The sequence below is a fragment of the Lipophrys pholis genome (genome assembly GCF_963383615.2).
Source record: "Lipophrys pholis genome assembly, chromosome: 11".
NCBI lineage: Eukaryota > Metazoa > Chordata > Actinopteri > Blenniiformes > Blenniidae > Lipophrys > Lipophrys pholis.
Window position 1 is genome coordinate 15,325,578 of NC_137631.1, and position 26,621 is coordinate 15,352,198.

The following is a 26,621-nucleotide window of genomic DNA, read 5'->3' on the forward strand; positions in this document are numbered from 1 at the left end:
AGACACAGAGGGATGCACGCTGCACCCACTTCCGGTGCCGCATGTCAACACCGATGAGAATATCTGTGTGTTTTTCGTGAGTTTACGGGTTGGCAGTAGCTTCAGTCATGGAGATGCTGGGAGCGGAGTTTGGGGACTTGTCCCCCCAGGAGTTGGCGGCTCCTGTCAACACTGTAGAGGTGAGTTCACATGAAAAACACGCAAAGTTTCACACCACGAGTGACGCTAACGTGGCTCTCAGCGGAAAGACACACAACACACAGACCGGCACACATTACATCAGCTCATCAGATTAATTCAGTTTACAGAGTTTATTGATATAAAATAATTTGAATGACTTCGATTAAGTTTTGCGTGGAGATATTTTGTAGCTCTGTCTATTTTCAGCCGCATGTGTTCTGCAGATTGTCTTTCTGTAACTCTGAAATCAAACTACAGTCAAATCTGATGTGTTTTTGTTTTTAACAGGAAAAATGGAAATTGTTGCCAGCCTTTCTGAAGGTAACGTCAACTTTGTATCCCACACAAATTGAATTAAATCTTGTAAAGGTTGCACTTCAAGGAATGTCACGCAATGTAATGATAATCGGCATCAATAAAAGTCTGAAATAATGATCTCTCCCTTTGTACATAGTACATTAGGGAAGTGGGTTATTGCATCTACATTCTGGTCACAGAAGAAATCAATGTATTTTTAACAAAAGTATTCAATCAAATACTGGGTTTCAGGTGATTATTTTATTTTTTATTTTTTTTTATAAATATCCAGGAAAACGTTTCATTAACCGGTGCTTCAGGGAGATTTTCAAGGTTCTGTCAACGGAGCGTTTAAGCTCAAGATTGCAAGGAAACGAGAAGCTGTTTGATCAGTTGTGAGCACCATTAAACTGATATAGCAGACCTGGCACGCAGAGGGTCCTTTCATAGAAATTGTCATCCCTGCAATTCTGCAGGGTCTTGAAGGTGCAATTCTTTTCTGCCTAAATAATACATTTAGTCATGAAGCGCCCGTATTCTTAGGTCCTTTCTTTACCCCCTTTACCTCGTATGTATCCAACTTGCCATGTTTCTATTTGCTGTTTGTTTTCTTTTCATGTCTGTTATAAAAGTTAAAAATGGATGAAATATTGTTTAGAGAAAGTGACAGTTTGTCGCCAGTTAATCTGATGCGTTTAATAGATGATCTCAGATTGTCTCATTTACAAAATGCCAGTGAAACTGTCCATCACAAACTGACTTCATTCGGCGGTGTGTGTCGTCTGTCAGAGTAAAATTCAAATATCCCCAAACAAATCTCAGTGCGACCTCATAGTGGGTCTGAATAATAATGATGAGAACGTCAGTCAAACTTGTGTTTGGCTGTTTCAGGTTTGCCCACAGGTTTTTAACCTTTAGTCTGTTTTACAGGTTAAAGGTTTGGTGAAGCAGCACATCGACTCCTTCAACTATTTTATCAATGTTGAGGTAAAACACACACACACACACACACACACACACACACACACACACACACACACACACACACACACACACACACACACACACACACACACACACTTAAGTCCATCTATTGTGCTCGTGTGTTCACTGTTGCAGTGGCATATTTATTTCAGTACTAATGCCTTGGATATTATTATTATTTTTTTTTAAATTTCAGATAAAGAAAATTATGAAAGCAAATGAGAAAATTACCAGTGACGCTGACCCCATGTGGTATCTGAGGTAAGTGGAATCATTACAAACGTTTTTGATGAGAAACATAATGCGCCGCTGGATATAGAACTGAGTTCAAATAACATTCTTTGTAGGTATCTTAACATCTACGTGGGCATGCCCGATGTCGAAGAAAGCTTCAACGTATCCAGGCCAGTGTCTCCACATGAGGTATCGAGAGTTGTTGACTGGAAAGGATGAAATCATTGACGATGTGTTGCAGGTTTTATTCCCTACAGGTTTGGCAATTACATAGAGAATGACAAAAAAAAAAAGATGTTTAAAAGTTACACAAAAGTTTCTTGTTTGTCATTTATGTTTTATAAAGTAGAATATTTATGAAGGGTAAAAAGAGGGAGGAAATAAAAATAAAGGGTTAAAAGGCTTTGTGAGCATATAGATATAAAGATGTGTTTATATGTATGTAATGTGTGTGTGTCTGAGTGTCCACTCTCATCTCGCGTGTCTGTCTTACTGCTGCTGCTGGACTTCATGCCATCATTTGTTCGCACAGTGCCGTCTCAGAGACATGACCTACTCAGCGCCCATCACAGTGGACATCGAGTACACCCGAGGCAGCCAGAGGATCATTCGAAATGCTCTGCCCATTGGGAGGTATGTGCCAGCTGACTGAAGGTCTGAGCTTCTCACTCCAAACCTCAAAAGCAAAATTCATTCATAGTCGAGTGAGAGGTGAAAAAAGGGCTCTAACCTTTGACCTGTATTGCTTGTGAATAGACCATTTCCTGAACTGGCCGTTCATTCACTAAAGCCTCACTGCAATTTGCCCAATTTTTATTGTAGGAATAATTAAAATATTTCAAACTGTGTTTTCTTCTTATTTTACACAGCAGCATTGTTTTTTTCCACTTGTTACTTGCTATTAAAGCGTTCACCTCTGTGTTTCAGGATGCCCATCATGCTGCGGAGCTCCAACTGCGTCCTCACAGGCAAGACGCCCATGGAGTTTTCCAAACTTAATGAATGTCCACTTGATCCAGGTACAACATTGTGTTACAGTCCCGAAAAGCTTATCAGGACCGTAGATGATTAGTTTAGTCTTTCAGCGCTCTGTCTTTTTTTTTTTTTTTCCTTCACAGGTGGTTATTTCATTGTGAAAGGTCAGGAGAAAGTTATCCTCATCCAGGAGCAGCTGTCCAAGAATCGAATCATTGTGGAGCAGGACAGGAAGGGTGCAGTCGGCGCTTCAGTCACCAGGTTCCTTCTTGTCATGTCACCGCCGTGTTAATGAGAGAATCAGACGCGGTCAATCAATCTTGATATTTAAGGCTGACTTTTACTTTTTGCTTCTTTTTTTTTTTTTTTTTGCTTTATTTTTTTTCTGATTTCTACACAGAAAATAAAAAGGGTAAAACTTAGGTTGACAGAAGTTAAATGAATATTAATTACATTTGATTTTCTCCAATAAAAAATTAGCTGGAATGAGACATTTTACAATCCTACGTTTAAGCATTTCACTTGGCCTGTAGTGATGTAAGGATAAAAAATATAAACTTCATTTATAAAGCATCAAAAAAATTTTTTTTTGCTGTTTTAGGCGATCAAATAATTTTTAACTATGAATAATTATATTAATAGGAAGTATGAGGAGAAGTAGTTAGTTATTTATTAACATTTTTTTAGTTCAAGTACTTTTTCCAAAAGCGACTCAACTAAATTTGAGTGTCAGCTTACACGCTGCAGTAAAAAAAACTATAAGAATTTTAAAAAAGCAAAAAGATAGAGCATTGAGTCCACATCACCTGTATGTGCGAGGTTGTTCAAGCAGCCATTTCATATTGAAGATACGCCTGCAAACATGTAGAATCCACAATAAATATTTATTTATAGATCAAGTTTTGATCCTCAGTGGATCTTAGTCAGGTCAAACATGCGTTCCTGCATTATTGAGCTCAATGATGCTGCAAGAGGTTGTGTCTTGAAAATGTATGAAAGTTGCTGGTGTAATCGTTCTACACTCTTATTTTTAAAAATGGGAATGCTGTCACTCCTGCTCGTTTGATGCGAACAATGTATATGATCAAAATTGCCTTTTCAGTTTTAGTTTTTTTTTCTATGAGCATTTATAAGACATACAGACTGGGTGTTAGTTAGTAAATGTGAACTGTACCGGTAAGTTCATATGATTTTGATTATCACAGAGAGGGCCCAGAAAATACAGACGTGGTGCTTGTTGCTTTGCTCATCCTCTTTCTGCTCCATCTCTCTCTCTCTCTTTTTTTTTTTTTTTAAAATTCAAGCTCCACTCATGAGAAAAAGAGCAGAACTAACATGATTGTTAAACAAGGCCGATTCTACCTGAGACACAACACTCTGTCTGAGGACGCTCCCATCGCCATCATCTTCAAGGTATAACCATACAATTCTCTCTGTCCAGCAGGTGGCGCTACAACACAGGCTGACTTTATTTTTTGGATGTTTCTAATGAGATATAATTTGATTCAGGAATGTTCTATATTTGAATTTATATTTGTTTCAGTTTTTAATACTTATTGAAAAGCATAGCTGCACACATGTATTTAAATAGTGGCTATGGTGCCGCTTGTAGAGCTCGAGTTTCAGTAGCTCTTCATCAGTTTGCACTTTTCCTGCTGTTTGCCCACAATGAAAATGTCAGTTGACAGCCGGTATGATGAACTTCTTTCCCCTCTGTGGAACGAACCTCCTCAAACATGCTACCTTGTGAGCATGAAGTGTCATTATCCACCGTTTGACACACTTTGCACGCCTGCTCTGTTTGCCGTGCTCTTGTACAAATCCTGTGTGACTCCTTCCACCGGCTCGGACTGTGTTTGGCAACGTCTGCAGAGACGACCTCGGGTCCTATTGTGGGACGCGCAGATCAGTTCCCACAGCCTCACATTTCCATAAGCAAATGTCAGACAACCTAATGACTCCCACTTCACCTCTTGCTCACTAAATACACTCTGCCTCCTTCTTTAAACTCTCAGTAGCTGCAAATGTCCACTTTCTGTACCGTCTTTTTTTTTTATTATTATTATTATTACGTCTTTATTTAGGTACCGTATATAAATGGACAATTATTCCTTCTATGAACAAGTTTCCTCTTGCATTTTTGCACATTTTATCAGTCGACTTCAGCCCCTCTTTGCATGTCGTCCTGCCAGGGGATGGGCGTGGAGAGCGACCAGGAGATCGTGCAGATGATCGGCACGGAGGAGCACGTCATGGCCAGCTTCGCCCCGAGCCTGGAGGAGTGCCAGAAAGCACAGATCTTCACTCAAACTCAGGTGCTCCGGTGTTCCAGAGTCCCGACAGAGATGAGAGATACTGTTCTAACTCATTACTGTTGACCTGAGGGGGGCACACAGGTCGCTTCACCAGTGTCGGGAAGTCCTACTGAGGGTCATCAAAGACATTTAATATGCTGAGTGAGAAAATAGGCCTCGGCGCAATAACGAGTACTCTTAAATAACAACTATACTATTAATAAGTGCTGCATCTTAACACAAATCACATTGTTGATTACTCCAACTGTGATACAATCGGCTCTCTTAAGAATAAAATACAAGGACATCAAACGAATGAGGTAACTTGTAACGGGGTAGGGCATTACCACTGTACCACCGCGCTGCCCCCTCCTAACCCTGTTATGACTGTAATTATATTCAATATGCCAGAAGTTATTTAGATTTCATGGCTGATTAATGGTCAAAACATGTGTGGTGATCGTTTCAACTTTCAATATTTGATAATTACTTAAAATTACAGTGTTTTTTTTAAAAGTGCACATTGAAATATGTGACACATTTTTGTGTTTTCCGTGTGATAATATGTAGAGGAAATCCACCATAATGAGCCATATATGGGCACAAAGCTCTCTTCCTCTCTTTTCTGGTAAGCTTTGACACTAAAAGTTTGGGCGTTGTGATTTTGTGCCAAACTCTAGCTTGACTCCAGACATGTTTTGTTTAAATGTGTTCCTGTTGGGTAGAGAGATCCCCAAACCAAATAACATAACAAAATTACCTGGCCACTTTTTTTGGGGAAACTGTGGTTTTTGCTCAGAGACAGTAACTTTAGAATAGGTCTTTATGTCTGCACAGTAAATGTGAAACTGGCAGGTGCATACAGTTTTGACTTATGATGTCCCTGTAGTCTGGTCTTCTCTCCCCTGGTCTTTTTGAGGCTCTGTTGGTCTTCTCAGCTCTGTTACGCGTGAAATCAACAATAATCTTTCTGAACTCTGCTGCGCATCCCACAAATGTATTAACATATATATGTGACTCTGTTTGAAAGGGAAAGAATCAGGTTTTCTAAAAGTGTAAGGTATATTACTGAGAAGTATTTATTTATTTAGAATATTATTATTATTTAGATTTATTTATTTAACAAATGCACATTTCATAATGAATAGTGTCAAATGGAATCACATAAAATGCTCAAGCAGCTTTTTTGTGTAACAGAAATATTCACTACTTCATGCTTTTGGTTTTCAAGCCTTTGTTTGATTGTATTAATTGTTTTTACAACATGATAATATTGATCGAGAACGATGTATTGAATCTTCCACTGACGCTAATGTGACAGTTAACTTCATCTGGCCGTCGTCCGATGACGGAAGGTATTTTCTTTGTGTCTCTCGGGTCAGATGACGACGGTTTTGTCTTACTCGCCAGTTAAGTAATGCTTTTCATGAGTTATTCAGGAGCCCGGGCCCACGTGTTTTCTTTGACATCTGCAGATGAATGCAATCGGCCAATTTGTTTTTCATAAAGATTATGTTGTTAGAGGAACCGCTGATGCATTGATGAGGCCATATTTGCTTCCTAGCAACTGGCCGCCGCAGCTCTCATGTCCCCCTGTCTGCCAGCCTCCGTCATGTCTTTTCATGGTATTCATTGGGTCATTGTATTGTGCACAATGAGGCCTAAATCTATATAATTAAAGGCAGATAAGGCTTAAGAAACATTGTTATCAGTAATCTGTCCGAGGCAAATCTGTCATTTTTCTTCACTAACGTGCGTTTTAAGACCAGAGGAACTAAAGATGGCTCATTTCATCAAACCTTCAGATAAATAAAAGGAAAACGATCCATGATTTTTCCCTCCAAAGTTGATCTTTCCGTTTTATTTTCACATATGTATTTTAATGTCTTTCATTCGGCGGAGGGCTGGCTGGGTGGTCCTGCAGAAAGTGCTCAGCCTCATTAACCTTTGACCTCCCCTGTGGTTGTGTCGCCGACTCCAGCTGAACACTGACTCAGGTGTGTGGGTGTGCGTGCGTGCATTGTGATGTGGGCTTTATGCCCTTTGCCATTCACTTGACCTACCATGAGGCCGACTCTGCTCTTTTGCTGGAAAATTGACATGTGCTGTTTATTTTTCACATCGGCGTCCAAATGTCCAAAACGTCTTTGAATGCAGCTTGTTGGGTGACGGATTGCTTTTGTCGCCGTCAACCAGAACAGATAGTCTTATGGCGCTATGACTGTTGGGGCAAAATGAAGTTTGTTTATGTGTGTGTCAGAGACTTGATGAGGTTGCAGGTGTCTGAGGAATCTGATGGTGCCTTTATGTGGCGCTGAGAAATACATCTGAACACTGTCAAACTGGGAACTTTCTTTCCGTGAACTGAGAGATTTTCAGGAACTCAAGAGAAGCAAATTTGAGCAAAATGAAGTCGGGGACATTTTTGCATCGACATGGGAAATATTATGTTTTAATCATCCTCTGTGTAAAAATCCAACCTTATCAATATTGACTCCTTTACCTCGGTGTACAATGTTTACAGGCGACTAAAAACAAATACTTTTTGTGCCGATGGATAATATTACCTATAAAATCTGCATTTTATTTGGGTGTTAGATTATCTGCAGAGTTTTTTTATGGGGAAAACCTTTATGGAGAAATTGTGAACTGTTTCTTGTCATCCGGTAAATGCTGACAACTCGGAGGTCGGAATACCCATGTGGTCGATTCCCAGCATCATAACTTTATGAATGTACAAGATTCAGTTCTCCTGGTTGGACTCTGGCAGGACATCCTTGTTTGCCCAAACATAACTGTTCCTTTCTGTAATCGACCATTTTTCTAAGTTCATGTGTCATATAAAGGTAGATTATCAGAATCATTGGCATGTTTACTTGCAGTCAGCCCCCCCCCCCCCCAAACACTCCCACACAAACACACGCACACTCTTCAGAACTGCTCTCTGACCCCTGCGGTGTGCTTCAGGCTCTCAGGTATCTCGGGAATAAAGTGCGCAGACAGCGAATGTGGGGCGGCCCGAAAAAGACGAAGATGGAGGAGGCCAGAGAGCTGCTGGCATCTCTCATCCTGACACACGTGCCCGTATGTAACCCTAACTGTTTATCAGGTTGTTCTCGTTGAATTGTTCCCAGGCTGATTTCTATTGATGTTTTGTCTTCAGGTCAAAGAGTTCAACTTTCGGGCCAAGTGCATCTACCTGGCTGTGATGGTCCGGAGGGTGATTCTGGCTCAGGGGGACAACAAGGTGGACGACAGAGATTACTATGGCAACAAACGTCTTGAGTTGGCTGGACAGGTAAACTTCAACACACTCTTCCTCCTTTTAATGCTTTGGTATAAAATCCTTCTTTCATTATTAGTTTTGTTTTATATTCAAGACAAAGACATGAGCCCTCTGTGTCGTGTATGAATGGGCCGTTAAAAGCTCCCTGTTGTATTCATTTCATTCATACTTTCTACCAGAAAAGTGTTTACTGCCTTTTCTTTACTCACAGAGCGACTAGAAAGGCAAATGCTTTTATTATTGCTTATTAATAACGCGTCCAGGAATAAGGCGGGCATGTCTCAGTGCGAATGGTTCACAGTGCTGCAGCCGCAGCGCCGGGCCTGATCTCTCACCTGCATCTTTGTTCCTGCCACCTTTTTTTAATAAGACTCTCATTATTTTCCCTCCGCTTTGTTTTTCCGTGTTTTGTTTTCACCCCCTCCGCTCCCCCCTCCCTGTATTTCAGCTTGGCTTTGTCAGGAGAGAGATATGCAGTGGCACCAAAATCCCGAGGCTGTGGAAGCATGGGGATTTTTCAGCACCGTGACAATAGAAACGGTGCCTTGACTGGAGCGATTGAGCTAATCCGCAGGCCCGGCTCTGATAATGTAATTACTGCTGTCTTAAGGCCTTTAATTCCCCCCCCCAACCTGCTCTGTATAAGGAGTGGGAGATGGGAGGAGGAGGGGGCACAGAGCCCTCTTTCAATAGGGGGCTTACACACTAACAACGCCGACAATCTCCTCACTCTCCAATTATGGTTCCCTGACATTCAACTAATTGGCCTGGCTGCGCAACGGAAGCTTAATTTCTTTATTAATTTCAAGCAGCGCAGCCTGTTTATTTTGATGTATGCTAATGCAAAGGGCGGGTGGGGGCTGTGAGAGATGCAGCCTCCTTCCGTAGGCCTGACGGAGGAGGACAGGGACCCCGGGTAGAGGCCAGGTCAGGCTTATTCGTAAGCCGGCACACCTGGTTATTAAATCTGACAGTAAACGCACCTCAGTGTTGATTAGAGTCATGAAGACGTGGCGTGCCAGGAGGTGTAAGACTATGTGTGAAGACAAAATGACAACACCGCCTCTGAACCAACGGTTTGCTTCCAGCATTGCGTTTTGAGACTTGATGAGCGAATGACATTGAAACGTCACCAACAGTCCCTCCGGGTCTTTTCCAGCTCCTGTCTCTGCTGTTTGAAGATCTGTTCAAGAAGTTCAACTCCGAACTGAAGAAAATCGCAGACCAGATCATCCCCAAGCAGAGAGCAGCGCAATTTGACGTGGTCAAACACATGAGACAGGACCAGATCACCAACGGCATGGTCAATGCCATATCCACTGTGAGTTAATGCAAAAAGCTCAGATAGAAATAAAACAGTGGTGCCAAGGATGCGACGATGAATGAATGGATGCACGGGAAAAAATGAATAAGTAATATTAGAATGTACAAGGCTTTTAACATATTTGAGAATGGCTTTACAATAAAACAAAACCACAATTCACAGGGAAGAGTTATAACGTTTGATAGCCAGAGAGAGGTAGGATCTGTTATGGCGCGCTGGAGTTCAGTCTGGTGGCAGATAAAGGTTGTTAAGAAGTATTTCCCACAGAAAAACACATGCAGGCACAGGGAGAACATGCATACCTCACACAAAAAGACAAACTCGACTGGGCATAGTTTTGCAGTCCTAACGGCTACGCCACTGTGAAGCAACATTATTAAACTTCCTGAATATAAGTGTAAACTGTCATTACCATCACGAATAATAAAATGTTCAGTGGAAATAATTCAGAGGATACTCTCACAAATTCAAAGAAGAAAGCTGTATTATAACATTTAAAGCTATTACTTCTCTTAATCCGAGCCCTGTGCTTCATTTCTTTAGATGAGTACTAATTTACTAGTCCTAAAACTGCATAAAGATCAATGAATGCATATTTGCCATTCTCTTGCCAATTCATCTTATTTAGGTTTGTTATTGTTGGTTTTGTCAGTTGAGAAACAAACAGTCTTTTGCAAATTTCCTCACCACAGAACACAGTGTATACTTAATATTTTATGTGTTACATTACTGTCGGTGAAACCTGTTGCTGTGTTTGCTCTCAGGGTAACTGGTCTTTGAAGAGGTTCAAGATGGACCGTCAGGGCGTCACCCAGGTCCTGTCTCGTCTCTCCTTCATTTCGGCCCTGGGCATGATGACCAGGATCTCCTCCCAGTTTGAGAAGACCAGGAAAGTCAGCGGGCCTCGCTCTCTGCAGCCGTCACAGTGGGGCATGCTGTGTCCCTCCGACACCCCAGAGGGGGAGGTGAGTGGCCTGCAGCCGCCGCACCTGCCGGACATTCGTCAGCGTTGAGTTTTTAGACTGGACAAGGTCGTTTTCTCATTTCAAAAAAACGTACTGGATCTGTCAGCGATGAAGAACCAGTGGCTCTAAAAGTTCTCTGAAATCGTATTTAAATTAGTTCCCAAAGTAATCAAAAATATAACATGAAAACAAAACTATTTACTGTCACATGTCAAAAAACAACAACAGTGTATCTTTAAAAAAAAAACATTAGCAGTCAAATTTGTTGTGTGAAAAAGGGACTTCTGACATTTTAAGCCAGAAGGAGTCAAACTGCTTTAGGAAATATTACAAGTAAACACACACCGGCTTTCTCACAAGTGTAAAAACTGTATATTTTTATATGGGGTACTACAACCTGGAGCTGCGGCTTTTCAAAAGTGCCGTTACATCCTGAGCAAAGAGAGACACACATTCATCCCTACAGCTAATTTAGCTAAAACACTTCCTTTAATGTCCATTCAATACTGCTATTCTCTGATCTTGGTGTAGTTTTCTCAGTGATTTGCGTGTTTTTAATATGCGGATTAAATGTGTGTATTTGTAGGCCTGTGGTCTGGTGAAGAACTTGGCTTTGATGACGCACATCACCACCGACATGGAGGACGGCCCCATCATCAAACTGGCCTTCAACCTCGGCGTGGAGGACGTGAACCTGCTGTGTGGCGAGGAGCTGTCCTACCCGAGCGTCTTCCTTGTCTTCCTAAACGGTAAAAAACCCTGCAGACTCTTAACAAACAACCACAGAGAGAATTAAGACTGGATGTGGTTGCTTCAGATCACTTGAAAAGGAAGTTTAATCCCCCCCTCTGTTTTGAATGCATTGCTTATGAACATGAAGGGAAAAATATTCTGTTTAGTTTACAGAAAGTAATTTTGCATTTTGCAGCGAGGCTGATAAGTCATTAATTTCATGGCAGCAGTAGGTATTATTCTTGAGTCTAAACTTGGCCCCTTAATTACTATATATGTTTGTCTTGCCACTGATAACTGTCAAATTATATTAGCTGCCATACCATTTAATTAGTTGGTAGCAGCAGGTGTCAAAGCCCTTCAGAGTGTGTTCAGTGCGAATGTGCCCTCACACAGAGGCGGAGCACAGTGTCTCCTCTGTTCTCCACTCATTTGTCTGTCAGACTTGATATGAACAAACCCCTGCAGGCAGTTTGAGCTCTGCTTTCTCCTGCTGGCGAGGTTCACAGTACACTGCTGTGTACCCAAACTGCCTGTTTCACACTTTTGTTCTCCATCAAATTTTAGGAAAGTGAGGTTTTATACTTGAAATGAGCTGAAATGTTACATTTTCCATCATCGAATGTCACAAATGTCCCTTTTCCTGAAATCTTTGATGCTGCTTCTTAACTTGCACCAAATCTTTCAGGATTCCTGGGAAGCCATGAGGGATGATTTGATTTTAATTTGTTTTATTCTTTAAAACAACAACCGACTTAAGAAATGAAAAAGACAACACTGCTGCCTCAGAGCCACATACACCTTGTCACTGAATATTAGACTTTACAACCGACCACACATGCATGTTTGTGGTTGTTGGAAAAACCTGAAGTGCCCACAGAATAGAAGTGAAAGAACATGCAAACTCATCTTATACAGAACTGTTTTTGTTTTTTGTTATGGCAACAGTGCACACCACTTATCCACTACACCACCTTATTACATTATATTCTAATCTATTGATCCATCTTCTACACCACTTTAGTACCAACCACGACTTCACAATGTGCAAGATTTAAATTCTGATGCATGACAAAATAAATAAAAAATTTCAAACCAAATCTGACACAATCATTCAATGACTCTAAAAGGAAAGGAAATGAAATACCTTGAGAGGTTTCATCTGAAAGTAATCCTGAAGGACTGCTTTTAAACGTCTGCTCCAGATAAAATAACACTGACACGTCCAAGAAATCGCTTCTACATATTGATAAAGGTAATATTACATGGTATTCAAATAGGCCGGTAATCCCTGTGAGATATATTCAAGTAATATTTTGTAGCAGTCATATATTGTGGCAGTCAGTAAATTCGTTTGGTCGGTCCACCTTTCTGTTAGATGTTGTCCCTCCTCACTTCAGTGAGAACGTTCCTGGTTCAGCGGTTTGCTTGAGAAGGCACTGTGTGTGGCGTTTGCATGGTTTTCTTCAGGTACTCCACTTTCTTCGAACAGTCCAAAAGCAAGCATCCGAGGTTAACTGGCATCAAATAGAACTAAACTCTCAATAGTTGTAAATGTGTGTGTGGCAGTTGAGCACGCCACCGCCGGGTTCACCCATAGAGTCACGGAGTCAGAACTGCAGTTCACCATACTTTTTTATTAAACTAAAGCCAAACTCAGACACAGCACTGTCTGTGTGTCCCGCCTGTCCGGGCGGCTCCTCCTTTATGGGCAGAGAGCTGAGGCAGCACACCTGATTCCCATCAGGGCCTTAATCACCTCTCTGCCACAGTGTGAGTTTCTCTTTCTCGTTGTGATTGGCTGGCTGCTTGTTCAGGTTGTCGTCCATAGTCGTTTGAGGTCGGCTCAAAGGACTTAAGGCCTCTTCATACTCCATAAGAACAAGACGAAAGTTCGGCAGTGCGGGGTCCTGTCGAACAAAATGACGTCATTTCCTTCGGCCAGCTCCTTCTGGCCGAACAAATTTGTTTCGGCTGTGCCAACCGCCCTGGCCGATCTATGTAGGAGCTGCACTGCCGAAACTTCTGCACTGCCCTGTGCTGCACTGCCCTGTGCTGCACTGCCCTGTGCTGCACTGCCCTGTGCTGCACTGCCCTGTGCTGCACATGCGTGTTCTAGTTCGCTCATGACTATCAATAATATTTTAATCATATTTAGCTTGTAACAGCGCCACTGTACGAGCGCCGCAGCTCGTTAAAATGTCGGAGTATAGGCTGACGTGATGCACCTGAACGCATCACGAGCAGCTGTCAGCTCCTGTAGTTAAACCTGGACTAACATCGCGCTCGGACAAAAACTTTTTTATAACTGAAAACGTTCAGAGAAATGTATTTCTGAAAGCACTGAAGGCCAGAAATAAACTGTGCAGTTAAAAAGTTTAAACAGCGCTTCACAGACTTGTGCCTGCTGCGAGGGGGCGTGGCCTGCGAGTTCGGCAGCTTCTTATCGGAGTATGAACAGTCCTGCCGAAAAAGCTTTTTTTTTCTGCTGCTGGCTGACGTCACTGCCGAATTTTCTTCTTGTTCTTATGGGTTCAAAAGGGAGTATGCAGGGGCCTTTAGTACGGCCTGTTGGAGCCTTGTCTTCTCAGAGCTCTGATTATTGTTCAATAAACGAGAAAAGGCCCCTGTGTTGTGCACTTGAGCTGTTGAAAATAGTTAAATGTTTGATAAATGACAGTTGTAATCTCTACTCTACTTTTATAACCAGCTTTGTCACTCTCGTCTTGTCTGTTCAATAGGCAACATTCTCGGGGTCATTCGCGACCACCCGAAACTGGTCAGCACCTTCAGGCTCATGCGCAGGGCGGGCTTCATCAACGAGTTCGTGTCCATTTCCACCAACCTGACCGACCGCTGCGTCTACATCTCTTCTGATGGAGGACGACTCTGCAGGTCGGGATGCTGAAAGATAGTGAACACACTCGGAGATGAACCATGACAATTCTATATTTTAAAAACACAGATTTGCACTGAGAAGTGTTGAGGTGTGCTGATGTGGGACTAAAGCCACTTTAAGACATAATGGTGAAAGTGGTGAGGAGCTTTATTTTAGTACAGTGACATGGATTTCATAGAGCACAATGTGTGAATCGGCCTACAACATAACTAGTTTTTATGTTCACTGTTCAGAGCCATATGATTTAGTTTACTTAATCCTCCCCCCCCCCCCCCAACATGCTATCTTTTTTTGATAATTTAAAAAAGAGATGAGCCTCTCTCATTTCATTCTCTCAATTATTTGACTGCAACACTTCCGTTCGTACCGACAAAGCTCTGTGAGTTGATTTAATCTGTGAGTAATGCTCAATGAACAAACTCAGGTTTGCTCTGTGGTTTTCCTTTTCCCGGCAGGCCATACATAATTGTGAAGAAAGGAGTGCCGATGGTGAAGAACAAGCACATTGAAGATCTTTCTCAAGGCTACAGGTGATATTTGTTCTCTTCCTTTATGAAGATGGTATTTCATTTTCATCGTTATTAGGAGTGGCTTTTTACATACACAACACATCCTCTCTTGTATATAAGTGAGAGCGAGGGAGTTTCCCAGTGTTTTGCTGTGTTTTTGTCAGTCTGATCACTTTTTCTCGACTCCAGAACATTTGAGGATTTCCTGCACGAAGGCCTGGTGGAGTATCTGGATGTCAACGAGGAAAACGACTGTCAGATCGCCCTCTATGAACACATGATTAACAAGTCAGTGGTGTGCAACGCAACTGGCATTCATATAAATTGGCAGAGATCCGCTCGGGTAGTGTCAATCATAAACCTCTTCTTTTTTTCTTTTCTTCTTCTTCTTCTTTCTTTCTTTTGGTCTATTTTCTCTAGAGACACAACACACTTGGAGATTGAGCCCTTCACACTGCTCGGAGTGTGTGCCGGTCTCATTCCCTACCCCCACCACAACCAGTCGCCCAGGAACACCTACCAGTGTGCTATGGGCAAGCAGGCCATGGGTAAGACTCGGTCCATAAAAGACCCCATGAAAAGAATGTCGGGGTGAAAGAGGATGCTGTTTAGGTTCATACATATTTGGACATTGACTAAATATTTAGCATTTGGAGTCAAAACCCATCTAATATGGCCGTGTCTTATGATACGATACTTTGTGAGGATTTCTATTCGTGGTGGGCATTTGGTGTATGGGAAACACCGGCAAAGTGTCTCCTGTATTTCTGTTAATGCAGAATTAATAATAAGCTCCTTTTGAGTGCCGGGGGATTTACAGACATTCAAAACTGCTTTACGTGAACAAAAAAAACAAAAACTGGATTCGGTCGGAAAAATCTTTTAACCTTGAATATCAATCTTGTTGACCAATATTGGTCAATAGTGAGGATAAAAATTCAGAACAGATGAAAAAATGTATCATTCATATCACAAGGCCTTCTGACTGAAGAGCTCCAAATCTTTCTCGAACATCCTCCACACAGTTGCTTTTCTGTGCGCACACACCCACAAACACAGACACTTACAGTAATTTAATCTCCCATAAACACTGTTCTTAAGCCTCCTAAATCTGCTGGTTCAGAGTTTAAAGTTTTATTTGCACAAGTTAAAATCATACAAAAGCACATTAGAATAACAAAAAGTATAGTTACAAGCAGCCTGCTGGTCCCCCCCCCCCTTCAAAAAAAACCCAACTCTGTTCCTGTGCTACTTCTTGTCAGAATACATTTGTATATGTGATTGAGTGTTTGTCTTATGTGTGTGTGTGTATATGTGTGTGTATATGTGTGTGTGTGTGTATGCGCATGAACATCAAACATGGGGCGCTTGCGTAGGTTCTCCATTGTGCCGTGTGTGCGGAGGCCCTTTCCCTGCCAGTCACCCAGAGTGTCATTAGCAATTCATTGTGTCTGCTCTGGCTGTGCTCAGGGGGTCAGTGTGCTCAGCTGCAAAAGACCACAGAGTGTGCACCCGCAGCTCCTTGGTAACCAAAACTTCCCCAAACAGCCCTGCTAACATTCGTAAGAGCCGCGGTCACCCCTAACCCCCACCGCATCCCCGCCCCACTGCTTTACCTCTGTCCACCGCTTCTTTTTCTCCCCCTTCCCCCTTCTCATCTTTACAAAAACACAGACTGGAACTATATTTGGCCCAATATCCTCTGCCTTGTCTGTTTTGTGTGGACAGCCCTATACATGTGCAAATCTGGTTGTGTGGCCCTGGCCCATTATCACAGACTCTGCGCTTGTAGCCTATTTGTGAAGTAATAGCATCTGACAAATGTCAAGGCTTGCAGGGAGGCCAGGCTTTATGCCATAACTCGACCTGTTCCTCCACTGCGCTGCTTTGAGAAGCTGCTAACCGGACCCGGCCAAATTAGAAGACTTAATATCGCTAATCCTTTGAGAAAAATTGCTTCACAGAATGGGCTTGTTGTTGATGCTCACATTACAGCTTTACAGTTGGCATGTTTTTTAATTATTTTTTTATTTTTTATTCTTTTATGAGTGTAAGTCTTTTAACTTGATTCGTCATGTCTGGTCTCTCTTTAGGAACTATCGGCTACAACCAGAGGAACCGTATCGACACCCTGATGTATCTGCTGGCTTATCCTCAGCGGCCCATGGTCAAAACAAAAACCATTGAGCTGATTGACTTTGAGAAGCTGCCAGCTGGTCAGAACGCCACCGTGGCAGTTATGAGCTACAGTGGTTATGATATTGAGGACGCTCTGGTCCTCAATAAAGCGTCACTCGACAGAGGTGAGCGCCGCAAACTGAATTTTTTATGGGATTTCATCATGATGACTAATGGATTTTAGCTATAAATGTCAGCTTGTCGGGCGCAACTAGAAGCTTTTCAACTTGATGATGCATATCTGGTAGTTTGTACTATTCAATTAACATGGTGATGTAAAGGACCTAATATCCTAATATTGTACCCTGTGGAACTCTATAATCACCCTTTAATAAGAATCATTGTTGACAAAACTACTGGCTGTTGAATACGTGAGCTAGTCAACACCCAACACAATCTGAAAACATGAATTTGGTTTCACATCGTCAGGATTTGGCCGATGCCTCGTCTATAAAAATGCAAAGTGCATTCTCCGGCGTTACACCAATCAGACCTTTGACAAGGTGATGGGCCCCATGCTGGATGCCGCCACACGGAAACCCATCTGGAGGCACAATATCCTGGATGCTGATGGAATCTGTTCCCCTGGTGAGCACCAGCAGAACTGAAGGAAACCCTGCATTGATAACATGCAAGGCTTTATGTTGTTTTAAGCAGTTGTCTTACCGACTGCTATTTCACATTTGTTTCACTGGAAGAGGAGCACCAGACGGTAGTTTATCTCAGCGGCTGTTGCTCCTTCTTCTTACTCTCTTTATTCTTCATAAATCTGGCACTTTGCAGAAGAAATAACATCCACACTACAGAGCATCTTCCTTCGTCTCACTGATATAATTTCATCTAAACTTTATGAGTGAATCCTTCATTAGACTGACCCACAGAGTCCTGGCAGCTCTGTTAATGTGTCACAGCAACACCAGAGGGACAAAGCTACGTCTGTATTGTTAGGGCTCCCCACCTGAACACCACAATTAAAATTAAGTCAAGGGGAACACATGGCAAGTAGCTTTATTTTCAGTAACCCCCTTCTACTTTTGTAAGATGACAATAATTTATGAGACATTTTCAATGACTTGCTCAACCGGTTGACAAGACGTCATGGCCGTTCCTGTGCAGGCCTTTCTAACTCTGTTGATGTGCGCCTCAGGTGAGAGAGTGGAGAACAAGCAGGTGCTCGTCAACAAATCTATGCCGACTGTCACCCAGACACCACTGGAGGGCAGTACCCAGCCGGGACAGCCCCAGTACAGAGATGTGCCCATCAGGTGAGTGAACTCCACCTGCGACACACCACCACACTCCCGCATTCACCCACCAGCACTTTCAAAACTTGTTGCTTCTGCAAGAACTTGATGTGGGAAATCCTTTTTCTTTGCAGCTATAAAGGCTCAACAGACTCCTACATAGAGAAAGTCATGATCTCATCCAATGCCGAAGACGCTTTCCTCATCAAGATCCTCCTGAGGCAGACCAGGAGGCCAGAAATAGGAGACAAGTTCAGCAGCAGACATGGACAGAAAGGTGCTGACCTCAGCATAAGTCGCTTTATGAGATGACAGCGGCATTTTGAACTTAAGTCTGTGAAGGGAACTGTAATAGGCTTTATTATTATTAATATTTACCTTGAAGGCGAGCTCTGAACCTGTTGTGAAGGATTGTAAACGGCTGGACAGAAAAAAAAGGAAAATCTCTGGTTGTTTCAGACCTGGAACATTTGTTGAGTCAAGTCCCAGTGGCTGTTGCTCCGTCACTGCCCCCCTATCCTCATCTTTCAAGAGCTCCTTTCAATTAATTGGCTCTTTGTCCTGTGCCAGACTATGCAAATTTATTACACCCCAGCAGTATTCTGCTGCTACTGGGCAAAAAGTGTTTACAACCTCCATTGTCTTGCAGCACCTCCCCTATAGAGGGCTTGTATGATGTTTTAATCAAAAAGCTAACTGGCGCCATGCATAATTTACTCTCTTCATTAACACGGTGGGCACTGGGCGGTCAGCTCAGGATGGGACAATGTCTTCTGTCTCAGATAGTGACGGAGGGAGAGGGGTCGCTGTGGGGTTAGCTGGAGGAGACCTGGATGGAAACAGCCAGATGTGCAGCCAATGAACGGACAGTATTTCATCACAGCTCCTCACCGCTGCTTTCAAGAACAAAGTTGAACTCATTATCAATTCGGCATTTGTCTTTACATTTTTCATAGAAAACTTTCAGCGATTCCTAAATAAACCTTTTGTAATTATTGAGAAGTGAATTTGGCTTCAGCAGTGGATCTCCCGAGCTCCTCATGACTAGTCTCATAAGTCCTGGTCAGCAGAGCAGAATAAGTTAATTATTTACCGGTCACACACACATACACACAGCTGTGAAGGTGGGGGAGGAGGTGGAGTGGTTGTCAGTAGTAGGGGCCCATTGTGCAAGCCGCCAGCGTGGAGCTGTAAGAGCTGTGATGGAGGGCTCTGGACCCTTGCTGTTGTCTTGCCTTTCTCTGCTGATTTCATGCCTCTTTTATCATTCACTTTCACACAAAACAAACAACACAGAGGATGTCTACTGTTGGAGCTTGTCTCTCTCTCTCTCTCTCTCTCTCTCTCTCCCTCTCTCCCTCGCTCTCTCGCTCTCTCGCTCTCTCGCTCTCTCTCTCTCTCTCTCTCTCCCTCTCTCCCTCTCTCTCTCTCTCGCTCTCTCTCTCTCTCTCCCTCTCTCCCTCTCTCCCTCTCTGGCTTCTCTCTGAGCAAGTTCTGTACCATTTTCCACTTATTTCCTCCTCCTCCTCATTCCTCCTTTCACTCTACTTTTACCCTGATATTCAGCCTTTTTCCTGCTGCTTTTTCGTTCTTTATATTTTCTCCTGGCTCTGCTTTACTCGACTTTTCTCCCCTCTTTTCACCCTCTTCCTGCTGTTGGATGACTTTCCAGAAAATCTCTACACTTGTTCCCAGTCCCCACATCCTGTTGCAACATCCTGTAAGGCATCAGCAGTCTGCTGTGTCGCTGGCTCCTCAGTTCAATAGTGAATTTTTCCCACGTGCACTGATTCAATTTCTCCAGTTGATCCCCTCCACTTCCTCTGAGCTAAACTGAAAGTCATGGGTGTGTAATCCTTGGTGTCCCTGTCCAGCTAAGCACCTTTCTCCACTTCCTGCTCTCCTTCTCTTCACTCCTTTCTCTTTTTTTATTTATTTTTTTTCATTTGCAAATGGGCCTACAATCTGTTTACCCTGGCCAATGAAGAGTGCTTCGGCCCCTCTGCAAACATTTGCACTCACACTTAAAGTCCTGGCGACCAGGGTGCTCGTCCCCCCACATCATGCGAGTCAAAAGAGGACCCTGTCTGTCCACATGCAGTATGGAAATGTCATGCTCAGCCAGAGACGAACACAGAGCCCCCCAGCACAAACAAGGACAACAAAACTGCCAGCGAGCCATTTTTTTTTTCTTTTCTTTTTTTTTAACAAGTTGGTCAGTGAGATCGGAGGATAATTCCGATTTTTTTTTTTTTTTTTGGGTGCCTCAATTTACATGACTGTTCATATCTGAAATTTTATTAATTTACTCATATTCTAAACTTAATCAATTGATATCTTAACACAGTAACAAAGTACTATTCACAAGTCAGCTGCAGCTTCTCTCGCAGATGTTTCTCGCGCTCTTTTTGTTTTTACATATGTACTTATGTACTTTGACATGTTTATTGTGTGTGTTTCAGGTGTTTGTGGCCTCATCGTCCCTCAGGAGGACATGCCTTTCTGTGACAACGGCATCTGTCCAGATATCATTATGAACCCTCACGGTTACCCCTCCAGAATGACTGTAAGACTCCATACACGTTTGACAAAAACACTTTATTTTTTTGTTACTGCACATACATTTATAGTTTGTTACTATAAAAACTAACTTAATTTCCCTTCCCGTCTTAATAACATGGAGATAACTGTCTTATTGTGGTTTCACAGTAACATGTCCGTCGGCACTGTGTGGATCAGTGAAGCGTTCATTATTGCGAGAGTTGCATCGCCTATTTAAAATCAGTTTCTTTAACACATGTATGACAACAAAACACAGCTGGGAAAAACAACCACACGTAGACAGTAACCAGGAGTCTGCTGAAACAGTAAAAAGGTTTCATCTGCTTATTCTAAATGTAAATCTCATGAGCAGGACAGAGAGACAGCTGCTCTGCGCTGCTAAATGGTTTAAATGTACAACACAATTTTCAAGTAATGAACTCCCGTACTCCTAGATGGACATGTCATTACAAAGTAATGTGTTCTACATCTACAACTGTAGGAACTTTGTCTATTTGGCTGCTCCCTCTTGCAGGGGTCACAGCAGCAGGTCACTGCATCTTGGTGAGTTTTCGCACTGAATGCTCTTCCTGCTGCAGCCGGGATTCAGATTCTCTTTTATTGGCTGAGTAAAAGATAATTTATTCTCTGAAATAAGGGACATATTGCCAATTAGCTCTTCTGAAACATCTTGATTTGTCAAAGAAATATGCAAAATGTATGAACATTGAGACTTGGAAGAATTCATTTTTTTCTTCTTTTTTTGTAATTTTATCTGATTATCATTTCAGTTCTGACATTATGTAATACATTTATTATGGACATGTGATTTTCTTGTTAATACGACCTGCAGTCCATCGTTAGTTGTGATTCTTGGCTGTGAATTTGTCTGAATCACCTCAGTCGCTGTGTTGACTGTCGCTCTTCATAAGTTTCTATCGGCTCTTCTGAGACAAAACCCTCATTATCCGCGCTCCTCTTCTCTCTGGGTTATCATTGGCTTCCAGAGCACACGTCCATTGACGCCGTTAAGCAGCAATCTTACTGTTCACAAACAGATATTTGTTGCTGCGGAGACGGCTGCCAGCGAAGGCGCCGCCTGTAGCAGTGTGTGCAAGTTTTATCAAACATGGCCAGTACATCTGAACTGTGGGATGGTGCTGAATGTGAATGAAATGAGACTTGGCCCCCGTCACTGGCTGCTTTTTGTCCCCAACACTGTAAAAACCTGAAGGATCTTTACTGCTGAAGTTGTCTGTGCCAGTGCGTCTGCTGGCTGCGGTTTCCAGGGAAGAGGCTCAGAAATGTTTGGCTCGGGAGGATGTTTCTGTGGCCTGAGAGTGATATGAGAGTAGGTGTTTCCTTTTATGTGGCGGGGTCAGAGGTCCTGTGGGTGCGACCTCAGTGGAATTGTTAAAATCAGTCATCCTTAGACGGCCGTCCCCGACCCCAAGGGGTACATGTGTAATCTAATCTCACTCTGAATATCAGATTTTGGTCGGAGGAGACGGTGTAAATCACTAAAGATGTGATCTGCTGTTTTATTTGGTGGACTTCATCAGGTGGGAAAGCTGATCGAGCTGCTGGCTGGGAAGGCGGGCGTCCTGGATGGACGCTTTCACTACGGCACGGCCTTTGGAGGAAGCAAAGTGAAAGACGTGTGTGAGGATCTCATCCGTTACGGATACAACTACCAGGGCAAAGACTACGTCACCTCAGGAATCACCGGGTAATAAACACAGATCTTAAGATAATATCACACACCAGAAGTCACAGTCATGCTGTGTGGGACCAGTTAGTGGCGTTGTGAAGTGTTCATGTGTTTAGGTTGATTTCTGTTTCCTCCTTCCCCATAAAAAGACCAGCTTGGGATTACGCTATCTTCGCTTTGACTTGACGTTTTCTCAGTTTATGAATCTAATATGGAAATTAAAAAGTATTTAGGAGACATTCACTTCTGTTCTCTCCCACACTCAAGTGTCTCCACTCTTTCAAAACTCCCCCATTCACGCAATAATCAATCCGCTTGTTTGATACTACAAATAAATGTTAATAGTTTTCATGCCCAGGGATGTTTGTGATGATTAGATCCATTTACCACAAGCAGAAAACTCTTGTGCATTCACATTTCAGTAATGGTTTAGTTGGTCAACCAGATACACACACAAAAAAAAAAAAAAATGCAACAACAAAAAAAGCAAACAAACAAACAAGCAAAGGTAGACCGACAGGTTATTACGCTGAAGTTCAACTTTTTCTGCCTAACCCTGTACACAATAAACACAAAGCTTCTGCAGTTGGTGTAACAGAACCACAAACAACAACAAAAACTTGCATTTTCTTTGCCTTTCCTGAGATTCCTAACATAAACATTTTCCTCTGCTTTAGCAGCACCAAAGCGTTTTACATCGTTAATCACGTTCATTCAAATGACTAAAGCTTCCTTCTCCTCTGCTTGGCTTTGACATTCCCACAATCATGGTTAGTGAGGTGAATGCAGCCTCTTCAAGTTAAAAGACATTTTAGCAGACATTTGAATGTACCTTTGTCAATGTTTTCAGTATCAAAGTGTTTTTTTTATTGACTCTCACACTCTGTTACACCAACCAGACAACATCTTCATCCACCTTATATACCTTTTCTATGCAGCTTCAATATCTATATATATCTTCATTTTATCTTGCAATTCATTAAATACTTTACTTTTCTCTTGTTGTATATTGTTAGGTTACCGCAGTTGTTTACAGACGTTTGTGTTTTCCTCAGAGAGCCTCTGGAGGCTTATATCTACTTTGGACCGGTGTATTATCAGAAACTCAAGCACATGGTTCTCGACAAAATGCACGCCAGAGCCCGAGGTCCCCGAGCTGTCCTCACCAGGTAAACTCAACAACCTGTTATTGATTTACATTTCTATCCACAAAGACATTTTTCTTAGAAGAGATCAGTAGGTCGAACGTGGCTATCTAAGTTTGTCCACTTTGGGACAGTCGAAGGACATTCCTCCGTTCATTTTCTGAAGCCATCCGTCATCTGGAACTGATCCCAGCTGACTGAGTGAAGTCAGGGCTCACTCTGGACACGTCATCAGTCCACCACAGGGCAAACAGAGGGACAGACACACAAACTCACATTCACATCAAGGTCAATTTGTGGTGAGCAGTTGGCCTCAAAGTTTGAACTGTGGGAGAAAACCCATCGGCACACAGGGAGAACATGCAAACTCCACACTATTCCACCGTCATATATGATCATCTGGTCTGTAAAGAAGTGCTTCAAAAATAAACACAGTTTAAGCTGTCGACCAGGATGATATTAACCTTCCTGCTGTGCTTAATTTCTCTGTATTCCTTGAATTCACCTCCGTCACGGACAGGCAGCCCACTGAGGGCCGGTCCAGAGACGGAGGGCTGCGTCTGGGAGAGATGGAGCGCGACTGTCTGATCGGTTATGGAGCAAGTATGTTGCTGCTGGAGCGCCTCATGATCTCCAGTGACGCCTTCGAGGTGGATGTATGTGGACAGTGCGGCCTGCTGGGATATTCTGGATGGTACGTCAAACTAGTAGAGTTCTGAAGGTGTTGGAAAGATTAAACATTCAAATAATCTAACTCTAAATCTGGAATATCGAGGTCTGATCACTTATTTATATGATCAGTTCGTCTTAAAATGCCTTGAAGGAACCACAGACCATAAGATGTGCAGTGAGTAAACACTTTTCCTGATTCGAACAAAAGGAGAATATGAGTACAAAAATCATTGCATGGCTGAACCGGGCGGCTCTGTTAATGTCCAGTTTGTGTCTTTTCTGTGTCTCAGGTGTCATTACTGCAAGTCGTCCTGCCACGTGTCCTCGCTGCGCATCCCGTACGCCTGCAAGCTGCTGTTCCAGGAGCTGCAGTCCATGAACATCATCCCACGCCTCAAACTGTCGCGCTACAACGAGTGAGCAGGTCAGGGACAGGGACAGAGACGGAGAGACACGGAGTGAGTGACAGGTTTAGAGTTAGATTTACTTCACATCATTTCATTTGTAAAAGGCAGTCGAGCTTCAAAGACGCAGCAGGGAACAGAGCATCAAACTGCTGCCACATTTTTGCTGACGACTGATGTTCAGAAGAAGTTTACCCTGTTTTTTCTTTATGTTGATACTTTCTCACCGTTTTTTGTATGTGTAAATAATAAACACAAAAACGACCTTTTGACAGCTTGATTTCTTTTTATTTCGTCCATACTCCTTTTAATTCAGCATAAATGACACAAGGGCAACGATTTGTTGCTTTATTCTTTACATTTGTGCAGAAAGACAGCGTTTTAGATTATTACTGCCTTCCTGCTCACTTTTCCAATCAGACGGCCGAGACTTGACTTCTTTCATCAAAGTTTCTTGTCAAGATCACTTGTTACAAAGTTTTTGTTTACTTCATTTTAACAGAAAGTCCCATTAAACTACAGATTGTATGGAAGACCCCCCCCCCCGCTCTTAACTAGCAGCAATAAAGCTGTAATCACAGGGAAAAGTAGAGCCAATAAAACATGTAAAAAGAAACCACTGCAATTATCTCACTTTTTACATAAACAAAACAAGCACTGAAGAGATGAATATACTTTTTTAAATTGCGAATGGAAATGCACACGCAGTACAAACTCTGGGGTCAGATGTTACATTTAAGAAAGGAATGTCTTATTTAACACATAAAGGATCGTTTGATCTCCAGTAACATTACAGCAGAACTTGAAAATGAAATACTGAAATCTCACAATATTTCAGCTTAAAATGTGAAATATAAACTACACACACACAGTAAGGAAATTTGTCTTTTTTTGTTTTGTTACAATGCTTATTGACAATAATTATACTATTTGATATTTTTAAGAAATATACATTTGTGGGATGAGCAGCAGAGATGAGCATATAGTTAATTTCTTTACTTTCTTGTGTAGTTTAAATTGCAGTGTACTAAATAAATATACCATCACAAAGAAAATACTCCAAACAGGTTGACGACATTGTGGGCCACCCGAGTTGAACTTTGTCTGTTTCAGAAGCTTATAAATGCACACAGCTCCTGGACACCGGGGTGTCGTACAGCTTCACTCTTGCCAAGAGTGTAGGAGGATGGAATCATTGTTTTTGGAAGTTGTTTGCTGTTTGAGGTGTTTTTTTGCGGCTCTGTTTACAAGCTGCAGTGATTTAAGTGTCTCCATACTCGCGGGGGGGGGGCATTGATGCAGCAGCCTCGTTGGTGTCACTCAGACCAGAACGCTGCCTAGAGTCATACGGTTTCCTCTTTAAAGCGAAGCCTTAATGCCACCAACATGTCGTATGTGGCGTGGCCGTACCCCCCACTCGCACATACACACAACTCAATTGGGGCCTTTTCAGTGAACAAAAGCCAAACACATCCGTTTGTGCGAGCCAAGTGTGTGAGGATGGAAAGAATGGAAGAGCTGCTTTGGTGGCTGCACCTGTCCTATTTTATGATGCTCTAATAAGCAGATAAGAGAAACAGGATGCGGAGAAGGACGTCCACTGACAGACGTACAGAAGCCACCTTCTGACTATACTGAAAATAATTAAATCCTCACGGCAGGTCACGGCTGGCCTTTGGACTCTTAAATGTTTACTCTTTTGATGCGTTCATGTAGTATTTTCTTGTGAAAACTTGAATTCACAGCACACGTTTCACGTTTTCCCCGAAAGTATTTCATTCAGTCCTGCGGCTTTCCTCCATTGTGCGTGAGCCTGAGTGTGACCTGACGTGTGATGCGGTGGCTGCTCTGTCACAACCGTGCTTCCAGGTAGCTGCGCGCTGAGTGTTGGTGAGTATCGACGGTGGTGCCCACGCCTGCGCACTAGTGGAGAAAGTCCTGCTTTGCTGTCCATGGTGTGGTGAGTAATTCAGCCATAATCCTCCTTTCTCCTCTCCCCTCTTCTGTCCCCTCTCCTCTCCCCCTCTCCTGCAGTTCCATTCATATT

General features: G+C 42.6%; 1 protein-coding gene across 1 annotated transcript; it reads left to right on the top strand.

The window, feature by feature from the left end:
* polr3b (polymerase (RNA) III (DNA directed) polypeptide B) lies at positions 1-24,849 on the top strand. The gene is made up of 28 exons (XM_080475723.1): positions 1-179; positions 469-501; positions 1,408-1,464; positions 1,658-1,722; positions 1,809-1,884; positions 2,228-2,328; positions 2,623-2,714; positions 2,814-2,931; positions 3,975-4,083; positions 4,863-4,985; positions 7,932-8,048; positions 8,128-8,262; positions 9,410-9,571; positions 10,339-10,539; positions 11,126-11,288; positions 14,013-14,166; positions 14,626-14,700; positions 14,869-14,967; positions 15,100-15,227; positions 16,773-16,982; positions 17,287-17,445; positions 18,005-18,122; positions 18,236-18,378; positions 20,564-20,667; positions 22,205-22,371; positions 23,409-23,522; positions 24,019-24,192; positions 24,461-24,849. The coding sequence occupies exons 1-28, from the start codon at positions 108-110 to the stop codon at positions 24,588-24,590; spliced, it is 3,399 nt and encodes a 1,132-aa protein (XP_080331849.1). The 5' UTR covers positions 1-107; the 3' UTR covers positions 24,591-24,849.
* Positions 24,850-26,621: the final 1,772 nt, after the last annotated feature.